The sequence below is a fragment of the Hyaena hyaena genome, unplaced genomic scaffold, assembly GCF_003009895.1.
Source record: "Hyaena hyaena isolate Hyena2069 unplaced genomic scaffold, ASM300989v1 scaffold_456, whole genome shotgun sequence".
Classification (NCBI taxonomy): Eukaryota; Metazoa; Chordata; class Mammalia; order Carnivora; family Hyaenidae; genus Hyaena; species Hyaena hyaena.
Genome location: NW_024081087.1, coordinates 1,007,425 through 1,023,054, shown reverse-complemented (window position 1 = coordinate 1,023,054; position 15,630 = coordinate 1,007,425). Strand labels below are relative to the sequence as shown.

At 58.8% G+C, this 15,630-nt stretch overlaps 1 protein-coding gene across 2 annotated transcripts; it reads right to left on the bottom strand.

The window, feature by feature from the left end:
• Window positions 1–7,810: 7,810 nt before the first annotated feature.
• PPP1R32 (protein phosphatase 1 regulatory subunit 32) lies at window positions 7,811–15,630 on the bottom strand. Of its 2 annotated transcripts, XM_039253546.1 has the most exons (14): window positions 15,542–15,630; window positions 14,875–15,027; window positions 14,368–14,485; window positions 13,925–14,078; window positions 13,077–13,205; window positions 12,379–12,442; window positions 11,834–11,946; window positions 11,419–11,478; window positions 11,228–11,314; window positions 10,556–10,669; window positions 10,380–10,474; window positions 8,633–8,797; window positions 8,067–8,151; window positions 7,811–7,920 (listed from the first exon to the last, which is right to left on the bottom strand). In XM_039253546.1, exons 2-13 carry the CDS (start codon window positions 14,981–14,983, stop codon window positions 8,079–8,081), a joined length of 1,281 nt encoding a protein of 426 aa, XP_039109477.1. In that variant the 5' UTR covers window positions 14,984–15,027; window positions 15,542–15,630; the 3' UTR covers window positions 7,811–7,920; window positions 8,067–8,078. The 2 variants fall into 2 exon arrangements, with proteins under 2 accessions (XP_039109477.1, XP_039109478.1); XM_039253547.1 differs by lacking the exon at window positions 13,077–13,205.

The window sequence follows — 15,630 nt, the reverse complement described above, 5'->3', positions numbered from 1 at the left end:
CTACTTGGTGTTCACGTTCCTCATCTTTAAGGTTTCAGCTCAAATTTTCCTCTCTCAGAGAGTACTTCCAGGACCCTCCAGAGCATGTCAAGCCTCCATCCTAGGGATTCTTGGGCTCCTACATTCCTCCTTCAAAGTGCTTATCCCACTTGTAATTAAATAATTAACTGAGAACTACTTGATTGAAAAGGGTTTCCCCTGTTACAAGACATCAGCTCTGTGAGGATGGGGACCTTATCCATGGAGGTTTCACATGCCTGCTGCATTGTTGCCTGCACAACCAATATGTGTGAGAGCCTCTCTCTCTCCTGCTCCCTGGGCCCTTCTCTTCCAACCTGAGCCACTCACCACCTCTGAACCTCGATTCTAACATCTGGAGGAGGAGCCCAGGGTAGGGTGAGGTGAGCAAGGCCCAAAATTCAAGGCGGTGCCAAAAAAACCCAGTAATGAACATAAATAATGGTTCGATGCAGTGTTTTTTAATCCGAAATGAATGCAGGAAATCTATGATGAACAAAATATTACAATTTCAAATGAAGCTAGGATCTGTATCAGTTCTAGGATGAACCATATTGGAGCCTTCAGCAAAAGGAATAATCCGTAGGTCTCATCCCATCTTAAAGTGTCGGTATTTTGTTCATTCTAAATATTTTGCATTCACTTTTATTTATTTTTTAATGTTTTATTTATTTCTAGGAGAGAGAGCAAGAGAGAGCGTGAGCGTCAGAGAGAGAGGGAGTGACAGACTGAAACAGGCTCCAGGCTCTGAGCTGGCTGTCAGCACAGAGCCTGACGCGGGGCTCGAACCCATGAACCGCGAGATCATGACCTAAGCAAAAGTTGGACGCTTAACCGACTAAGCCACCCAGGCGCCCCGCATTCACTTTTATTTTTTAAGTGATTGCACTAAACTATTGTTTGTCCTGATTGCGGGGGGGGGGGGGGTTGACACTTTTCTAAATTTTGTACATGGGAAAATGCCTCCCTCACCTCACCCTAAGTCCCGGCCTTGGAATGGGCTCACCCTCTCTTGAAGAATTATCATGAAGCATCAGTGAGTAATACAGGACCTGGGGCTGTCATTCTGAGATATTAACTAATGCTCCACCGAAGACAATTTTCACACACCCATTCCCATCTGTCAGATACAAAATTGGCTTCCTCTATTCCCGCTCTCCAAGGGAAACTCAGAACAGAGAACCAAATCCTTGGCTTTGAGCTGCAAAAGAGGCTTTGAAACCAGAGTTCAGATGATAGCCTTGCAAGAGCTGGGTTTCGAGCGAGAAATCTTTTTTATAGGTCCGAAAGCTTGGCTTTGAACTTGGAGAGCAGGGAGCTGATGCCGGAAGCCCTGGAGTGGGGAAGCGTGTGTCATCACAGAAGCAAAGATCCCACCCAAAAAGAGAGAGAGGCTCAACCGAATGTGGGAGAGAAGGGGCAGAGCTGCACCCTTACAGATGGGTGGGTACATCCTCTGCAAAGGAGCTCAGCCTCCACCTGCTCTCGGCTGAGGCAGAGGGTGGCATGAAAAACATCCCGGGGACATTGAGGGGACACCAGGGCAGAGGGGATCTGCAATCTCCTTACCATGTGTGGCCTAAAAATGCATCAGGCTTCCCACAAGCCCCCTTGCCCATATGGAGAAGGTTCAGTAGAGTAAAAATTGAGATGAACCAGCCCCTCCCCTGAATCCTCTACACACCCCTGTGTCATGAGAGAGAGCATCTAGAAGTTTCTGCACCTCTGAGATGCACTTGGTGTGCTGACAGCAGCTGATGGACCCAGAGGGGCTGCATGTGTGGTCCCACCGGAAGGTTATTTGCAGAACCCTGACAACCGGAGCCCAGAAGGTCCCAGGAGCTTCCGGACAGGTGCAGGGAGGGCACGTGTGGATTGACCAAAACCCACAAAGATCATACATCTTGGGGGGAGTCCATCTAGATTGCTGCTTGTCCCCCAGGAGCAAGCTCCACACCCTGCTGAAGAGGACAGGAATGGGAAGAGGGGCAGATTGGATTTGAGTCCTGAGCAGACAGAGTTTCAATTCAAAGGGGATGAGGAAGTTGGATTGGAAGCCACCAATGGATGTCTTTGCCAAGTTCAGTTACAGACAGCCCACGATAAACACTTCCGAGCTCCTGACTACGTGTCTGTGAGGTCCACACCTGCCGTAAGGGCGGCGCCATGTACAGTGGACCCCTGGGCCAGGGGCCCCATTTGTATCAGCAACCTGACCGGTTGGTATACTATTAGGGAAACTGAGGAAGGGTGTATGTCGGTTCGCCATGTCTCCCAGAGTGTCCTTCAAGGCTAGCAGCGTCCCTGCCCAGTGTCTAAGGCACTGCACAAATGCTCGCATCCTTCCTGTTGGTAACCCGGATGTGAAGGGTATTTGAAGTCCTCGGAGCCCTCAGCATTCTTTGTGGACAATCCCAACTGCCTCAGAAAACACAACCCATTTCCCACTGTGGAAGGTAAAAATGCTGGGAACTCACTTTCCCAGCTTCCTCGGCAAGCTGGGTGCAGGCATGGGACCCCGGAACCACCCAGCAGAAAAGCACCGCCCCCCCTTGATTTGGAATTGGAAATTTGAGATTCGGAGCAGAATCCCTCCCGAGGCTCGGGCTGGGTGGGGGTATCAGCAGCAAGAGCCCTGTTCAGTGCCCAGCAACGGGGAAGCATGCTGTCGCCAGGCACCCAGGCTCATGGGGCGATTTTGACCCTCATTCTTGGCTGGGTAGCGTCCAAGCGTTCTCGAGTCTGCCTGAAGATTCTCTGAGCTCAGAAATCCTTGGAATAAATTCCTCTTCTGCTTACATTCGCTCAAGTAGGTTTCTCTTGGTTGCAGCGTGGGCACTGAGGGGACCCCATGGTCACAGTGGAGGGCACACTGTCCCCCACTCCAGGGTCCTCACTGTGGTACCCAGGAGTGCCCACGCTGCCAGATGCCTTGGCTATGCGTGAGAATCCATTTGCCCGTGTTCTTCGAAGCCGCCTATCCCTGGTGCCAGAGACCCCCCCACCTCCCTCTCCAGGTGAACCTGTCCCTGCTGCAAGGCTCATACCAGAGGGACCACACCTGTCATTGGGGCCACAGCAAGCATGCTGGGGCCCAGAGTCCCATGAAGTCTTGCCTGAACACGGCTCCTTCAGCATCTCACCCAGTGTCTCTCTGAGGAGAGGTGGGCTAAGCTGATCCCCTTCTGACCTATCCCTTTCCCCGGGGACCCCTGAGGACATATGCACGCTAACACACACTCATACTCACACACCCCCTCGTCGGCAAAAGAAAACAAAGCCCCATGTTTTCCTGGCTGCGAAAGAGATGCCTGGCTCTCCTAGGCAGCTGCCAGGCCCCCACTTGCGCCCACTCGAGAGCCCGATGTCAGGATATAGTGAGGAAGGCTTTGTGTTCAGAGTGCAGAGACCTGAGTGTGCGGCTCAATAAACTGCGTGTCTTCCGAGGTTGCTTTCTCTCTCTGGCCCCGATTAACTGTTATTACAAAGGTCCTTCCAGGATTGACATCTCAGGATTCTAAGAACGGTCTTGCTGGAGCCCTGTCTGTAGCAGCATCGTGAGAAGCAGGGAGTATCCGAAGGCTTGAAAGAGGTGGCAGGCTCTCCTCTGACCTTGAACAGAGGCCCTAGCGGCGGGGGGGGAGGGGGGGGGTGTTCCTGGGTCCCGCTCCTCCTCTGCCCTTGCCAATCTAACTATAGGGAAAATTTCCTAGAGAAGGGGTGGCCCTCCAGATGGCCAGAGAGGAAAGTGGGGATCGGATTCTGAGTTTCAGGCCTCCATCTGTCTGGGTAGAGCTAATCCATGGTCCTCCCCACGCAGGCTTCCGCTACCCCCGCCCCCCCTCGGGGGGGCCTCCAGTTCCCACGGACAGATGCCTTTGCCCGGCTGGCCAGCTGTCAAGCCTGTGAGCTGGTGGGTCTGCATGTCACCACGTGACCTGGGCCAGATGGTACCTGTCAACATCAGCCACCATGGTGCCGTGAGGGGCAGCGGCCTCACACGCATCTGCGTGCGTCAGAAGTGGGGCCCGATGGCGTGGCACCCAGCGTTTCTCCCAATCCCATCGGCCCTCGGGGCTCCACACCCCCACACCACGGCTGTCAGTGCAGCACCCACTTGAGTCGCCAAGCCTCCCCCCGAGGGACGCCCCTCGGTGTTCTTGCTGAGAAGATGAAGGCCCATGGAATATTCCCAACACCCAGCAGGCTGTGGGGGCTTAATACAGTTAATCATCTGTACACCGTACACCTCAGAACGGCTTCTAGAATATCTGCGGGGAGGGGAAGGAAGCTTCTGGTAGCTGCTACAATAGGCACCCACTAGGAGTGACTCACCTCAACGCCCAAAGCCTGGTTTCCAGGTGAGGGGAGAGGCAAGCTGTTTCCAGGAGAGGCTGGTAGGAGCTGGCCTTGGGGACACAACAGGGGCAGCCTGGGCCCCTGAGAGGGTCTGTCCGGGGGGGGGGGGGGGGGGGCAAAGGCCAGGCCCTGTGACTATCCCAAGTCCCCACTCCCACACGGGCCTGTGTCTCCTCTGCTCCAACATCAAGCCAGCTAGCTACCATTCAGCCACCAGGCCCTTGACACCCATCATCTTGTTTAGCCTACAGCGTGGGTAATGCTATTAACTGCAGCTTAGAGCGGTCAAGTGGCCTCCCCGGCGGGGAGCAGGAGGCAGCCCTGGCTGCGGAGAGCTGGGAACGAACCCAGCCAGTCTGACTCCAGAGCTCAGGGCAGGACCGCTACACTCTGCTGCCTGCCTAGACCCAGGGAGAAGAGAGGGCGCTGGGCTGATGCTGGCTGGGGTCAGACCAGAGACTCATGTCTCAGAGGGACAAGGGGATGGGGCCTCCCCAAACGAAGCCACGTTATCCGCACAGCACAGAGTGGGTGTGAGGTGGCCAAGGCCATCACTTCAACGGGGTTTTAATAACCTGAGTGGCCCCAGGGGGGCAAGTATCTATCCCTCCTGCCCTGGGGACACAGAGAGGATTGCAATGACCCGATCTTGGTCTTGGGGCCTGGCGGCGGTGGGGGGTGGGGGGAGGTGTCAAGTTTGGAAGGTGAATCGCTCAGAACAGTACAAGGGAGTTCGGTTGGGGTTGGGCAGACGGTGGGCATGAGCAAGGGGACACATACAGAGAGAGGGGTGGCAGGGGGGGCTTAAAGCTCAGCGGTTCTGAGAGGTTACAGCTGTGGCATCCGGGCAAGTGGGGGTGGGCATAGCAGGGTCACAGCAGGGTCTCAGGGAGCCTGGGTGACCGAAATCCTGGGGCTAGGGCAGATGACATCCAGAAGCTCAAATCTGGTGCTCCAATAGGCAGGCAATGTTCGTTTGTCATTCATTCATTCGTTCATTCATTCATTCATTCTCTAATATTTCCTGATCACCTGCAAATGTGCCAGGCACTGTCTTGGGCTTTGGAGTCTCAGCTGCGAACAAGACAGATGGACTCTGTGCCTTTGTTGAGCCCCATAACTGATGAGGGCGACAGAGAAGGGTTCCCTAGCATGGTGGTTGGTCATGACCACTGAAACCTAGTCAGCCTGCCTTCTCCTTGGGGATGGGGCTGCCCACCTCACACCCTCACATGTCCCCTCCCCGGGCCCCTGCCAAGCCTTGAGCTGACCCCTGCACTCTGTCTTTGCCCATGACCTTGCCTCCTTCAGTGCCCACAGCCAGCCATGCTGCCCATTTGATTCAAGGTCTGGCTCACACACCCTCCCCCATGGGGCCTGCTCTAAGAACCTCAGTGAGGTGGGCAGCGATCAGGCAGGCAGGTGTGGAGTCAATCCCCACCCCCACCAGCCGGCTGCCAGTCTCGACCCCCCCTCCAGCCCTTACCAGCAGGCCCCCACCCGCAGTCCTCACTGCTGTATGACCCTGCGTCAGATGGCCCCGTCTCTGTGTCTGTCTCCTCCTCTAGAAGATGGAGAAGTTCATGCCTTGTACCCGGCAGGAGCTCCAGAACCACCCAGGCCGGGCGTGGGGTCCTCTCGCACCCCCTTTCTGCGACCGCGCACGCTGGGTCACCCTGTCCTCACACAGCCTTGTGGGCTGAGATCCAGGATCAAAACAGAGAGGTCAAGATGGGCTGCCTGGAGAGAAGCCCCAGCAGGAGCTGAAGGGAGCAGAGCGTTGCTGCTGGGTCCCCTCCCAGGGGTGAGGTCCTTAGCTCCAGCTCTGGAAACATCGTGGGGTGGCCCCAGCTCACACGGCCTGGAAACTGGGTGTCGGACGGTGGGAGGGGGGACCATGGCAAGAGCGTGTAATAAGGCTCCAGTGTCCCTGACACCATATCCCCTATTGAGTCAGACAGAGGAGGAGTGAGCAGGAAACGTGAGCCGTAAAAGGACCCTGGTGGGGAAGAAGGAAATGGAGACGTGAAGCGGGGTATGTGTGTGTGTGTGTGTGTGTGTGTGTCTGGGTCTAAGCACGTGGATGTGTCTGTAGGTACATCTCCGTGTGTGTACATCTTCATGTACAAGCGTTCCAGGTGTTTATGTGAAGATCTGTGCATTTGTGGGTTTTTGTTTGTTTCCATTTGTGTCCTGCGTGTGCTTACAGGCACCTGTCTGTGGGTACTTAGGTGTCTGTGTGTGTTAGTATGTGCGTGTCTCCACGGGCCTGTGTGTGTCTTTGGTCGTATTTGTGTGAGTGGCTGTGTGTGCGTGCGTGTGTGCGTGTGTGTGTGTGTGACTGTGGGCTGGAGGGGCTGGTTGATCCCTTTCCCTCTCCCCCACCTCACTGTGCCCGGGCCACAGTGGAGACCCAGCCCAGTAGGCAAATCTCTGGTTTGGTCACTTGGCCCCAGTGCCGGAGGCCATGGACCAGCAGGTGCACCCAGAGCCTGGGTGGCTGTCGTTGGGTGTGTAGCCGAGAGACTCTGTGTCCCCTACTTCCCTCTTCCGGTGCTGGAGCCACCCACATCCCACATGGAGCCCCAGCCAGGCGGAGCCAGGACACCCCCCCACCCAGGGCCTGCTGGTACACCCAGGCCTGGGGGGGGCCAGCAGTGCGGTTCCATAGACACCCACTGGGGGTGGGGGAGGGGCAGATGCTAGACCAGGAGTCTGCGCAGGGGACATCCAAGCCTGGGGCTGCCGCTGCCTCTCCCCCCGTATGACCTCAAGCAACTCCTGCATTCTTCCTGGGTCCAGGTTCCCCTTTATATAAGGAGGAGATGGTGCCGGCAGGGCCACAGCATACAGTTGTATAGTTGTGCACTGTGCAAATGCACCTGGCGGGGATGCCAGGCACTGAGAGGCAGCCCAGGTTCTGCCTCGCAGGCCTTGATGTTAGGCTAGAGCATCTGAAGGAAGGAAGCATTTACTTCCCAAGAGAGGGTCCCTCTTTAGGGGCGGGGGTGGAGGCGGGGAGGGGGGCGGTGGGGTACCTTGTTCTAATTCTCACAGAAGGGCTGCCCTGAGGCAGCAGGCTTTTCAGCCAGCCTCCACCCCTTCCTGTGTCAGTGTCCCGGGGTCCATCCATTGCAGGCCTTCCTCTGTCCGTCTCTGGGGAGAGATCTCTATGACTGTGTTCCCCTGGGTCCTTCCTTCTCCTTTAAACCATCCAAACGAGGTACCCAGAAGGCCCTGGAAGTCCCGTTCTCATCCCCCTGCCCCATTTCATAAGCCAGAAAACCTATTCCTTGGCCCCCCTCTGCCCCTCCGGGGCTCCCCTACTTTGTCTGGCCTGCTCCCTGGCCCCTCCGCCTCTGCACCCCCCACCCCCACCCCGCGCCCTCCCCAGTCCTTCCCCTGCTTCCCTGGCAGGGACTGGACACGCTGGCCGGCTTCGCACGGCTCTTTATTTCATTAGGAAAGTAGCCAGGGGAGTCCCAGCAGGCGATGGGATGGGAACCCGGCCCCTGTGGCCCCTGTCCCGCTGGGCTGGCGAACCTGTGGGGAGCGGAGATGAGGCCTGAGGGGCTCCGGGGAGACTCTGTGCCCTCCTCCACCCTGAGGGCCCCCCAGTCTTCCACCCCCCACCCTGAAGCTGGGTCCCCAGCAGGGCTTGCAGGCCCCAGGGCAGGGGAGCCCCTTACCCAGCCTGAGGCTCAGCTGGGCGTGGCGAACCGGCTGCTGGGAGGCGCGGAGCCTCGGTAAAAGGGGTCCTCCGCCACCAGGGTTCTGCAGGGAGGGGAGCAGCGCGAGGTGGCACCTTCTCCTCTGCCTACCCCTCCCCTGGGGCCGCCCTCAGCCAGGTCAGCCAAGCCACAAACACTCCTTGCCTGCCAACTCTGAGCCACTGTCTTATAAATGTAATTTTTGAGGAAATTGAACTGAGCGGAAAGGAGTCAGAGTGAGGCGGAACCACACTCCATTCAGCCATGTCCTCACCGCGTCCCCCGCCCCCCGCTGCCCGGGGGAAGGGTGATGGGAGCAGGTGCTGCCCCCCCCCCCGCGGAATGGGGGATGGGAACAAGGTGGGTGGAGGGCAGCCTCGAGGAGGGAGGGGTCGCTGGGGAGGGGGGGGAGGGACAGGAAAAGCAATGCACAAGACTGAGAGAGGAAAGGGGCCCCTCAGACAGACAGACAGACAGATGAAGGGAGGGAAGAAGCTGGGGAAAGGCTTGGATTCAGCAAAAGAGGGGGCGAGAGGGCCAGCTACCTTCCCACGTGGGGGTGCAGGCCCCGGAGGCTCTCTGCGGGGGTGGGGGGGGCCTCCATGCGGGTGACCGGCTGGTTGAGGGCGTAGCCTCCAGGCTTCTGGGGCTGGAGGCCGCCTCGAGTCCAGCCTTCTCGGTCCAGACCCTTCGGGATGTTCTCAAAGTACCTGCAGCACAGGGGGTGGGTTCTTGGCAGCGAGTTGGCCTCTGCCCACCTCTGCAGCCCCTCTGCCCTCTGGGACAGGAGGCTTGGCTCCAGCAGGGCACAGACTGCCTCCGATCCCTCCAGCCTCCTGGCCTTTGCCCACACTGTGCCGACTGCCAGGCACTCCCGAGCCCTTGGGAACGCCGTCTCTGCTCCAAGCTCAATGGCCCTCCTTGGGGCAACCCCCTGATGCAGAGCCAGCACTTCGGAGCACAAAGCACCCTTCAAGTGCGCCTCCCCCCGGCCTGTGAACACCTCCAAGGATGGGGAGTGGAGACCCCGTGTCATTTGTTTTTCTCCAGGCGGTCCACCTCGCTTCCATCTGGCTACTATTCACTGAGCACCGGGCTGGGCTCTGAAAGTGCCAGGAAGACGATGCGGGCCCTGCCCTTAAGCTTACGAAGTGGGGGTGAGAAGATCAGTGGCTGCAACACCCCCCCCCCCCCCCGGGAAGGGCAGCGTGCCTGACAACTGGCAGGAGCTCAGGAGAGCCGAGGGGCAGGTGGGAGAAGGACCCGGCAGAGGCGGCTGGGCCGGAGGCTCCGCCAGAGCTACAGGGCGCGGGCACTTGCCTAGCGAGGCGCAGGGACGCTGTTGTCCCCCAGAGCGTGTCTCAGCCCCTCCCCCTCGCCCTCTGTGGGGGCTGGACCTGCCGTGTGGCTCAGGCGCCACTTCTCCTCTCTGAGCCTCCAGATCCGCATCCCAAAGAGGGGGGTGCGCCCCAAGGATGGGAGGCATCTTGGGAGACCTAGGGATTGGGGGGCAGTGTGGACACAGGTGACACACGCCGACACACAGAGGACAGGTGGTGTTCGAGGAGGCTTTGGTCCAGAGAATCACATCTCCTTGATCCCCATCCAGTCCTGGCCCCAGGAGCCCTCCCCACGGCTCTAGGGCCACTTCCTCCTGGAAGCCCTCCCTGATGCTCAGCAAAGAGCTTACTTTCTGGGGAGCACAGAGCCCACCTGCCACGGGCTGGATGTAGTATCTTAGCAGACGGCCTGCGGCTCCACCCAGACCCCCTTCAGCCCCCCTGTTCTCCCCCTGCCCACCAGCCTGGACATCAATGGCCTGCACTGCATCCGAGAGAAGTGCAGAGGAAGGTTTCCCAGAGGCTGCTACAGCTTGCTCTGCCTGAGCAGGGAGGCACCTGGGATTTTTAGCATGGTCCCTGGGGACAGCCCTTAACTAAGGACCGATGGATATGGAGATATCGGCCCCCTAGCTCCCTCTCCCCTGGGCTGGGATAATCCTGGGCTGTGTGTTTGCACTGTCTTCTAGAGTCTTCCCCCGGGATAGCTGATGAACAGCACACCCGCTCCGGGCTGCCTTCCGTTCCCCATACCGCTTTCCCACTCCCCCACACTCCCCGGTAAGAGGCTTGCGCTCAAATCCTTGGCTCAGGGGCTGCTTCCGGGGGAACCCACATTAATTCAGTGTTGGTCTACTTCGCAGACTGTGAGCTCATTACTTGTCCCCGTGTTTGTCTGAGAACCGCGAGCCAGCTTCGCAGCCCTGGATCTGCATGGGGAAGCGGGGCTTACCCTTGGTTATAGGTGGTCAGGTACCGATTATCCATGTCGGGGTCAGAGGGGCTCCGGATGTAGCTGGGGTTGTTAAGGCTGAACCCTGTGGGCTCCTGCGCAAGAGGTACAGAGGGCACGTGGCAGGTTGGGGGCGGGTGAAGATTTGGGGGTGGGGCTGGGTGGCCCGGCCTCACCTTGTTCCCCACAGTCTCCCTGCCGAGCAGGGCGACGTTGGTCTGCTGCACCCGCTGCGGGGGCTGGAATTGCCAGTGGCTCATGCTGCTAGGCTCCGGGCCAGGCGGGGCCACCTGCGGGGGACAGAGCCACAAGGAAGGTAGCCGTGTGGCCGGGTGGCCAGGGTAAGGCAGCAATAGAGGGGGGGAAGGGCAGCCCCAGCCCTGGGGCCTCGCCCTGCCTCCTCCAGACAAACCAAATTCTCTGTTTGAAAGACACCCCTCGGGGGGCGCCTGCGTGCCTCAGTCAGTTGAACACCCGACTCTTGTTTCGGCTCACGATTCATGAGTTCAAGCCCCGCATCGGGCTCTGCGCTGGCAGCGTGGAGCCTGCTTGGGATTCTCTCTCTCCCTCTCTGTCTCTGCGTCTCCCCTGCTCATGCTCTCTCTCTCCCTTCTCTGTTCCTCTCTCTCTCTCAAAATAAACAAAAAAAATCCCAAAAAAAACCCAAAGGCATGCCTCACTTTCCAGCTTCCTAGGCCTTTCCCCCTCCACCAGGACGTCCAAATATCCCACTTCTTCCCGTTCCTTAGTGCCCAAATGCTGCTGCGTCCAAGAGACCTCCCTGTCTCCTCCCGTACAGAGCACTCTTGTTCTAAGGGAGCCCCCCGCACCCCCCAAAGGCCACTCACTCTGGGGTTCAGCAACCTCTCATTCACTCGGCTGTAGCCCGTTTCCTGCTCGGAGCCTCTGGGCAGCACAGGCAGGAACTCATCCCCCTGCGACAGGAAAGCATCACTGGCACCCGAGGGTGCCTGCCCCTCCCCCAGGCTTCCACCCTACTGGCCCCGCAGGCCACCCCAGCCCCACCGGCTCAGCTTACACGAAGGTGGGTCACTGGGGGGAAGTCGGACCTGGTGACACTCCGGCCAGGGAGGAGCACCTGGAAAGAGGCCCCCAGAGGAACATCAGCCCCGCACAGACAGTGGCCCCTTGTCCCGAGCGCAGAGTGGGGCTGGAGACAAGCGGGTATAATTGGGGCAATGGAGGCAGGGGAAGAGTTTGGGGAGAACAATGCAGGCCAGGGCTCTAGTCCGAACCCTTGTGCAAATGTTGGCTCTGCCCCTTCTCCTCTTTGGACCTCAGTCTTCTCCTCCATAAAATGGGGGAGCTGGACCAAAGCGGTGGTTTTTACCCACACTCGTTCATCTCGCATTTGAACAAAGGGTTGGGCAGCTCACACTTTTAAAGAAGCTAGAAGTCGCCCTGGGGTTCAAGTGGGCACCAGCCTGACTTACCGGGTCCCCAGGGAGGCCCTGGGCCGGTGGCTGGAAGACAATGGGGTTCTTGGTAGACTCTTCGGTGAAGCCAGTCTCCTCCTTGGCACCAATTGATTTCTTCTGCAAGAGATCTGCAAAACACACCCCCCTATTGTGCTGCCTAGTCCCACTCCAGCCACCTGGCCCCACCCACGTGGTCTCTACGTGTCCCAGCCACCAGGGGCGGAGCTAGCTCTGAGCTCCAGAATCGTGGGCACCTGGAAGACTCCAGAGTCCAGGACAGACAAGAGGGGAGAGGAGCAGAGGAGAGGGGAAGGAAGGACAGAGGCTAACAGGCCAGGAGGCGGCTGTGGTCAGGTTCGACAGCCCTCCTAAGCGAGTGAGGTGCCCGTTGGGGACTGGCACTAAGGCATGTCTCCCCCAAGCTGCCTGTGTGTTCGTTCTTCCTCTGCTGCCTTCTTTGTCTTATACCAGCCCCATCCGGGTCCCCCCCGTGTCTCTCCTAGGGCTCAGGTGTAGGGAAGTATGGTGGGAGGGCGGCATGAGCTCAGACACGTGCCTACCTGGCTGGTTTGAAGGCTGCTTGAGATACTTGGAGTTGTACTCGGAAGTCATGAAGCGTGGGCCCTGGAACACAGAAGTGAGCAATGGGGGAACATAAGGTAAACCAGCACCCAGGAGGCCCTGGTGGCCGTGGTAGCCCCGTGTATGCTCTGAGTAGACCTGTGTGGCATATTCGGAGCAGGGAGGGCCAGCACTGCGCTCCTGACCCAGATCTCTCTCTCTGATGGGGCATCAGAGCCCCATGAATCCCCCCATGAGAAGACGGTGCCCCTGTGGCAGTGGAAACGGTCACTTCCCCCACTGGACGACTCCCAGTAATGAACGTGGGGCCCAGAACCCTGGGGCCCAGATTAGGAGGGGGCTCAAGGCAAGGAGAGAGGCTGAGGGAAGAAAATGGGTGCTCGCTTCACAAATCCCTGCCCAAGGCTGAATGAGTCTGGATGGGAGAGGGGAGAGAACGGGCCGCTGGGGTTAAATCCCAAGACATGAGTAAGGAAGCCTGTGATGATGGCTCTGATGCTGTCTTGGAAATAACGAATAGCCTTGGCTCTCCCCAGTTTCTCTAGGTATCCTGAGCCCGCCTTTATTTAGTTGGCTTTTAGGGTGAGTCAGAGAGGGACGTGTCTCCAGGAGGGGAAATAGGTGGGTCTGGCCCCTCTGCCCAGCTCACAGCCCTTCCTGGGGGCTGCCCACTCACGCGCTGGGCATCGTCCCACTCCAGCGAGCCCTTGCCCTGCTGCTGGTAGAGCAGAGGCGTGACCTTGCGTTCCAGCCCTGTGATGGCCTGCGGCCGATAGTTCTGGGTGTCAAAATGGACCTTCCTGACCTGGGAGGGAGAAGCAGCCAATCATCCGCCAGGTGAGGCGATGGCAGTCACTCCTTGACTCTGAGCCTGCCCTTGACCCCTAGGGAGTATCTATAGCCTGAGGGGCCTCTTTATAAGGAAGTTGGTTCATGTCCCTCTTTGCTCAGAGCCCTGCAATCTTCCCACTGCACTTGGAGTAGAATCCCATGGCCTGACAGCGACCCACAAGGACCTGGGCTCCTCACTTGGCTACAGCCACCTGCCTCCCTGTGGTTCTTTGTCACATCACATACTCATAACGCAGGGCCTTTGCACTTGCCGTCTGCACTGCCTGGAACTCTCTTTCTCTTCCAGAGCTGCATTTAGAGGAACACTAGCCTCCCTTGACTCTTTGACTAATGTCTCCACAGCAAGCCCTTTTCCGACCCTCCTGCTTTGCTGTTGTACCTCCATTTCTGCTGCGCCCCGCCTCTTTTTTTCCCAGCACTTGCACCTTCATATATAGAAGAGATGTCCGGAACACATTGGTTGAATGAATGAATGAAGGTGATAAAGGTGAGCCGACTCCCAGCCCACATGTGGCTCCCCTGTGCTCCTCATCTCAGCCTTGACCAACCCTTGGTGGCTCAGTCCCACTCTCTGCTGGAGGGATCCTCACCCTTCCCGCCCTTCGGCCCTGCCTGCACCCCAGCCTTGGGCTCCCCCTCTCTCCTGGGGGTTCCCCCTAGCCCAGCACTGACCTCCTTAGTGGAGGTCGCCGCACTGGGTTTCTCCCGAGAGTAGCCAGAGCTGGTCTGATGCATGTGCCAAGGCAGCGGGTATTTGCCATCAGGCACCTCCAGGGGGCGGTAGCTCTGACTGGTCACTGACTGGAAATTGTGGCGGACTTCTTCCCTGAGGGTGAAGCGGGAGCAGGAGTGATTACCACCAGGAAGGGCCACGTGGAGGCTGCAGGGCTTACCTCTAGAAGCTTCCCACATCCCTCAAACCTCCCATAGAAGTCCGCCTGCCTTTGGGCCCTCAGGCTGGGCACCGGGCCCTCAGTGCCCCAGGACCCCAGATGTAGGCCAGGCAAGTTCAGGGTCTCCACACATGGAGCTTATAGGGGGCCTGATGAGCTTCGACGGCCCTGTGAGCTAAGGCTCAATGGAGCAGGGGGTGAGAGAGATCGTACAGACCGTACCCCATGGCCGGGTTGTCCAGGGCATCGGGATTGGCCTGGTATGAGACCACAGGCCGGTAATTTGATTTGTAGCCTGTGCCTTCGTGACTGCCCATGCGGGGCCTGAAGTCCTCCCGACCTGCCCGAGGGGGGAAGTGAGGAGACAGGACCATGGGTCAGCGGAGTGGAAGAGCGGTGAGCAGGGCTTCCCGGCAACCCCCCTCCTCCCCAGAGGCCCGGGCTCCTTGGGATGGAAAAGGCATAGAGCCAGGGGCTGGGACACGTGGGACAGGAGCCGTGGAAGCCTGGCCCTTCGAGACTGCCGCAGCAGGAAACAGAAACGATGGGCTGAGGACAAGGTCAGTGTGGCGGGATAACAGGATGGATGCGGAGGGAGGGGGCGGCGGGGCAAAGCCAGACTGACTGTACAGGTGTGGACACGTCCTTGGGAGGCTCGGGGGTGGAGCGTGCTGGGGTTCTGCTGAGGGAAGTTGTTCCCAGCTGGACTCTGCACAAAAGAGCCCTCACCATAGGCTGTGCAGTAGGTGGTGGCATAGAATTTCAGGGGATCCGTGCAGCCTCCTGAACTCATCTTTACATAAGGGGAGACGACCCCCAGGGGGAGTTTCCCCATCATGATGCTGTGGGGCAGGGCTGCCCCCGGGCAGGGGTGGGGGGCACCTAGGAAAGACACACAAGGAGCCCCGTCAGTTCAGCAGCCCAAAGACCCCGAGCCTGGCTCAGTCCTGGGCTGCAGAGACCATGGAGGTGAAGCTCGAACCCCGCCCCGCCAGTGCCTTCCCCTTCAGCCTGTCCCTCTCCACTGACACCCCCGCACGCCAAAGAAAAGACTCATCGTTGTCAGCACTTCACTCATTTACGCTCATTTCGCCTTCCTTCAATATTGTCTCCCCAGGGTGTAGCGGGGAAACTGAGTTTTCAAGAGATGAAGGGTTCGTTCATAATAGGCATCCGACTCCCAGCTCCCAATCTTAATCCCCTCTTGGCCTCCTCTGCAGACCGAGTGGACAGACGCCCTCCCACATGGGAATTGCTGGCTGCCCCAGCTCCAGGGCTCACTCCCAGCCCTGGGCTCCTTGTCTTCCCGCCGCCCCCGCCCCCCCGCCCCCGGGCCCTGCTGAGGGAAGTTGGCTTGGCCCTCCTGGGGCCCAACCCCAGCCAGCCCCACCCTCACCTGCCCTCTGCTGTGACTCTGAGGTCTGGAGAGGCTTCCAGAGGCAGGAGGAGCTGCTCCTGAGAAGCTCAAGCCCTCTGGGAGGCGGC